This window comes from Prunus avium, chromosome 3 (genome assembly GCF_965620075.1).
Source record: "Prunus avium chromosome 3, drPruAviu1.hap1.1, whole genome shotgun sequence".
In the NCBI taxonomy this organism is placed as follows: domain Eukaryota; kingdom Viridiplantae; phylum Streptophyta; class Magnoliopsida; order Rosales; family Rosaceae; genus Prunus; species Prunus avium.
The window spans coordinates 13,638,057-13,644,138 of record NC_142286.1 but is presented as its reverse complement, the minus strand read 5'-3'; the positions used below and the strand labels follow the sequence as shown (position 1 = coordinate 13,644,138).

Below are 6,082 nucleotides of genomic sequence, written 5' to 3'. Positions count from 1 at the left end.
CGGTGAAAAGCCGTCGTAGTTTGACACCCAAATAGACGGCAGTCGATTTAACGACGGATTTCAAAGCATTACAACGACGGTGGATCCCCGTCGTCTATTTCGTTTTTTGTAGCAGTGAGCATACTTTCATTTGGTGATCTGATTTGTGTAGAGACTAAAATTGGGAATTGCATTGACAATAGCTATATGCACATACACACATCCAGCATGAATGTTTTGGAAATTGTTTGGGATTTGGATAATGCCTAGAATTGCTACTAATGTTCATTAGTTTGTTACTGTGGTAATATGGGCTCATTGTATTTTCAAATTGTCATGATGTGTTATTGCTCTGAGGCTAAACTCTTGGAAGCTGCTGTTCAATAGTAGTAGGTTTTTGGTGCAGTTAGTTTTATGTTCTTTTCTATGTTTTGCTGAAGGACTAGCAAATATAAGTTCGTGTTTATTTGATAGACACGTAATTCTCAATATTTTCATCCCTAAAACTATATTTGTTAGCAGTTAATTTATTATATTTTGGGCTAATTAGTTTATATTTGTACTTTGGCAAGTGTTGGGCTTAAGTGAACTAAAAATGCCAAAAATGAACTAGTTACCAAAATAATAATTTGATAGGGCATTTAAACAAGAATTTACACTTTGGGTTTGTTATTAAAATTTATAAAAGAGTTTATGTTCTCTATTAATGCAATTTGTTTTTTTTTATTAGGCTAATGACTATTGGAGTTTGGTGGACCCCAAGGGCAATGTGGCTAGCTCTCAAGACTAAAGCACATATTCACCCTTCCTATTCTTTGTCGGCAACGAGGGCTAGAGAAACAGAAAGAACTTGGTTGCAAATCCAAATTCATACAGCAGATTTTTCATGAGATGTATTGGGTAATTGGGTTTTTCCTTCAAGTTTTGAGAGACCAGAAATTCGAAAGAGGAATGAAGGAAAACTTAAGAAAGAGGAGCGAACAGGAAACAAATTTGAGGCCGTGCAATTTACTCAAGTTACAAGAAGAGGAAAGAATTTGATGCAGCGATTTGTTGGCTGATTCGGCGATTGGAGATCTCCTTCTTGGGCAAGGAAGCTGGCCTTATAAAAGAGAGGAAGTCCAGCAATTTGGAAGGACGGATTACAACTATTTGGGCGTGACTGCAGCAGAGAGGAGTAGGGAGTACCGTATCTGTCAATCTTTACCCTTATTTTCTTGCAATTTTACTATTTCTGAATTCAGTGATTATGACTTTTATCATGGGATTCTAATTTCTATTCTAAGGCTGATGATGAAGCCCTAACATGAATACTTTGTAGTACTTATTTGGTTGCTATCAATTGTCAAACCTTGTTGAACTTTTAATCTTTGTGTGTTGTGTATGTCTATCTTCAAAATTCTTATTGATTGGTCATCTTTAAGGATTTGTAATTGGATCTTTGAGCAAAATTGGGAGGGAAACACCATCCACTAATTTTGTTGGACTTAAGATTAAAAGGAGTAGAGAACTAGGAGGGAAACACCATCCACTAGGGTTGCTTGATTGCTAAATTTCTCTTATGCTTAATGGGCTGTTATATGTGAAATTTATGCCTTGGCAGGATAGATTGCATATAGGAGTACATGTTTTGATACCTTGACAAGATTGATTCATAAATTAGAGAGAACATCCTTCAATAATGGTTTGATGAATTGATAGTAATCCACTAAGAAAAGAAAGTAGGATTGTTAGCGGTGGAGTCATCGCCTTAGTCTTTCCATCAGTTTAATTGTTGTGATATTGGTTTTATCTATTTGCTAGTTGGTTTAATTTTATCACTTGGTTTACAGGAAAATCCAATCTTCATCACCCCCCTTTGTGTTCTTGTGTGTTAGTCAAGTTAAGTTAGTTGTTTTATTATTTTCCTTCAAATCAATTATTCAAAAACCCCCTTTGTGTTTATGTGCATAAGTTACATGTTTAAATTCCATTTTAATTTCTTTTAAGTGTTTGTTAAGTTAAATTAGGTTTAGTTATTTCGAAGTTAAGAACTCAATCCTTGTGGGAATGACTTCGTGTTTGCCTTGCTAAATTACGATTGACCTTGTGCACTTTCGAGTATAATTTGTGTTTAGATTAACCTCTGTTTTGCAGGTATATATCCAAAATTCACAACAATACCCGCATTCGAGAATCATTAAGTCGTGCTTCAATTCTGATTAGCGATTCGCCCCTTTTCTCCCGTCGATCCATTAGTCTATGCCGACAATTGGAATGGACCTTTTGGGGAAGATGTGGCCTGTTCTTGGGAGCAGGGATAACTAATTGCTTGGAAGGGGTAGGTTCGGCAATCGTCGTGCCTTTCCCCTTCCTTTGCCTATTGGGAGTGCATACACTCTAGTGAGACTGATCGGCCTGAATTTTCTGGGTTTGCTGCTGATTGAGTTACTTCTGAGTTTCATCCACTTTGGATGAAAGGATCTTGTTGTGTTCTTGCATCTTCACCATATCCTGTTGTAACATCGGGATTTGAGCCAGGAGCTCAACTTCGGTAGTTGTTTGTAGTGTAGCGGGACCTACACTTGTGCGAGGGGGCATTGCTGGACTCGCCCAACCCTGTTTGTCAAATGGTGACTCATCAAACGGTAGGAATAGCGAAATAAAGGAAGTACCCATCTTGGCTAGGTAAATATTGTGGATTGATTAATGATGATTCCCACATACGACATCAAACTGTTGATGCACAAAAATGGTCGAACACTTTCAAGCCCAACTTAGTGATGATGTCACCTTCGAATCTGCGCACTCTTCGACATAGTGGATGATCTGCGAAACAAAGAATGGACAGTGAGACCTTGGGTACCAGTGTTGTACCGCCTGAAGGCTCTCCGATGCTTAAGTTAGTATTAAGTACTGAGTGAATAGTGATCAGGACAAAGTGTTGGCTAAGTAGCCGAATGTAACAGTTACCTCATTTTGAGGACTTGTGTCCCTATTTATAGACCTTGGGGGTGTGCATCTTGAGTGATATTTCGATGTGGGATTGCAAGCATTGCCTGAGGAGGCACCACGTGTCTTTGTGAGAAATTACTCTAAAGCGCAGTCTTTAGCTGTGATCGGTTGGCTGAGTTGTCGAAGGCTTGCCGCTTGTCAATAGTACTTTGTGGGACATAATAGATCATCAAGTTTGTGGGATCTGCTTGTGGGTCCCTTGTTCCATGTGTCATTCATTGATTGGCCAGTCAGATATGGTATAAACAATTGGTTTTCTTGGAAACATGTGTTTTTGCTTGTAGATGTTTGTTGTTTGTTATCGACTGTTTATTCTACTAACAACTTGCACAAGGCTAACGTGGACTGTGGTCCTTTTCATGGCTTGAAATTCGTAGGAAACCACGCTTCAATTGTTGTTAACTATTTATTTTTTAAATTAACTCCCAAAAATTGATTGGAATTAGCATGTAATCTGTTTCTCATTCATGGCCGTATGTCTTATTGGTCCATCATGCATTTGGGCTTCTCCTTTTTCTTTTTGGGGCATCAAATTTTTATTTTTTTAAATTTTACTAATGAGGTGGTGTGTTTTGAACTTAAAACTTCTTCCATGTCATTAAGAAACACTATTAGACTGAGAGGTACTGCGTACCATTTTTATTTCTTTAGATAAATCATAAACTTTAAAGATTACAAAGAAGAAGGAAGCATCCAAACTTAGATAATATGTGCATATACACACCTAAAGAGGTAAAATAGATTTAGGGTTTATTTCATGAAATTCGCATGCACTTAACATGCAATTAAAAGGGTGATGCTTTTTTTCAAGGGTAAACTTCAATAAGAGACCTTAGGCCCAATGTATGTGTAATCTTATAGTGAGAGAATCCAGCAGCCAAAAAGAGCTTTTCCCACTCTGCTTCACTACGCTCTTTGCCATTGAGGTCGACCATCATCAACATATCCCACATGAGCTGAGTTTCAATTGATTTCTTATCCATCTTCTTATTATCTGAAGACACATTTATGTCCAGGATGATAACCTTTCCTCCTTCATTTTTGCTCAGAATTGCTTCTCTACTCTTCTTCATTATCTTCACGCTTTCCTCATCACTCCAATCATGCAGAATCCACTGATCATTGATGCCATACATTAATTAATGGTTAATTACTTTAACGTAAGCATTGAATTTGTACTCACAACCACATCTGTGCATAGAATTAGCATACGGTACTTGCTTAATATACTTTGTACATGCATCGATTGACATGTCATCATTACTAATTTATTTATGAATAGTAAAGTTTGTTAAGATTTCAGAGGGACAGACTCGCGGACCACTACTAACAACATCGATATTACCCCAAATTAACCACCAGCATAGTCCAAGCTGGTGTGGGGTTTATATAAAAGGGCATATGTTATACATTTTGTCTAAATTTCCAATGTGTGACTTTACACTCTTCAACAAGATTGTCTTTTCGTTTTGAGTTTTATTATTAAACTCCATAAAAATTCCTTAAATACAAAGCTCGGATTGAAAGCCAAGCAAAACAAGGACGAGTTTAGAAAATTCTGCAAAGGCAAGGGTGAGATGTGTTTACTAACAACAAGGTAACAATTAATTCGGAAATTAAGGAATAATAAAAATGAGAGAAATAATTGAGTTTTATAATTACCTTGAGCAAAATTGCATTTGCTGGGGGTATCTTCTCAAACATGTCTCCTCCAACAAAATCCAAATTGTGAGTCCCTTGCAAGTTTGCAACAACATGTGGTTGGTCAAAGACAGTGCAATTGACGTTGGGGAAGGCCTTGGCAATGGCTTTCGCCATGGTTCCTGTGCCACCTCCAACATCAACCAAGGAATTCAAACCCTCAAAAACTCCTTCACACTCTTCAACCACTGCCCTTGCAAGCAGTTGAGAGTCAGCCTCCATTGCTTCATTAAACAAGCTACCAAACTTTGGTTGCTGAGCAGCCAAACCCCAAAATGGCCTTCCATGTGCCATCTCAAATGGGGAAGCTGGATGATCCTGATTTCCATGATTGTTCATCTGGCACCAAGTTCCCATTAGATGAAATGGATCTGTCACTACTGGATCAAGAATCATAAGTAAAAATTGTGTGGTGCTTAATGGACCTTCCTTGAGGAGAAGCCTGGAAGCTGGTGTTAGGCTATACACCACAACAGCTTTTTCCTCCTCTTCATCATCAAGATCCTGATGAACAATATTCTCATTGTTGTTATTATTGTTTGGAAGAAGTGGTAGCTGAACTTGCTGGTCTTGTGCAAAGAAATTGGAGTGGACGAGGATTCGCATGAGGCGTGCGATGAAATGACCTTTCGAAGGGTGGACATTGAGGCCGGAAATGAGATTGGAAAGGGATATGGGTTGGCCATGGTTGTGAATCACATCTGGGATGCCTAATTGAACTGCACACTTTAATGACATGGAGTTTATGAACTGGAAGATATGATTCCACACATGAGCTTGAGCTTGAAGAAGCTCATGGCTAGTAGCACTCACTTTATCATTACTCAAAGCCATTTATCTAAGTGTGTATGTTTATATGTGTAGCTTAAGAACACCGATGGCTCTTATTTTATGTCTTCTATACTGGGGATCTGCTTATATAGTCGTTGCCGACGACACAATCCACATCCCAATTATTTAAGTAAATAATACTAGAAAGGGCCGTACTTATATGCTAATATGCTATGCATGTGTAGAAGGAAGTTTCTGTAGATTGAACTTTGAAGTGGGAGGGAGAAATTGACAAAGTGAAGTTTCATCTAATTATTATGTATATGTAATATTTTATATATAATATGTATTCCTCCTTCAATAATAATTATATTCTCTCCTTACCCAGAGAAGAAAAACTCTTCTCTATCGGTTCTCTCCTCTATCCCTTCTTTCTCAAATTTGAAAGCATGAAGAACCTCAAATATTCAGAGATACTAATCTAAGAAGGTTTATGAAGAGAACTTAGAAACCCCAAACTCCATGGAACCACACCAAGAAGGTTTATGAAGCATCAAATTATAGAAATTTCTAGAAATTGAGGAACCAAAAGAACTCTTATACAATTGATTCAAAGCTAATAGTTAACAGTTTGTTG

At 37.7% G+C, this 6,082-nt stretch overlaps 1 protein-coding gene and 1 long non-coding RNA gene across 2 annotated transcripts; one reads left to right on the top strand and one right to left on the bottom strand.

Annotated features, from left to right (window-relative positions):
* Positions 1–721: 721 nt before the first annotated feature.
* Positions 722–3,256, top strand: LOC110771850 (uncharacterized). The gene is made up of 2 exons (XR_002528940.2): positions 722–1,168; positions 2,116–3,256. It is a non-coding gene; the product is annotated as an uncharacterized LOC110771850 (long non-coding RNA).
* Positions 3,257–3,690: 434 nt separating this feature from the next.
* Positions 3,691–5,699, bottom strand: LOC110771845 (trans-resveratrol di-O-methyltransferase-like). The gene is made up of 2 exons (XM_021976197.2): positions 4,636–5,699; positions 3,691–4,088 (listed from the first exon to the last, which is right to left on the bottom strand). Exons 1-2 carry the CDS (start codon positions 5,506–5,508, stop codon positions 3,780–3,782), a joined length of 1,182 nt encoding a protein of 393 aa, XP_021831889.2. The 5' UTR covers positions 5,509–5,699; the 3' UTR covers positions 3,691–3,779.
* Positions 5,700–6,082: the final 383 nt, after the last annotated feature.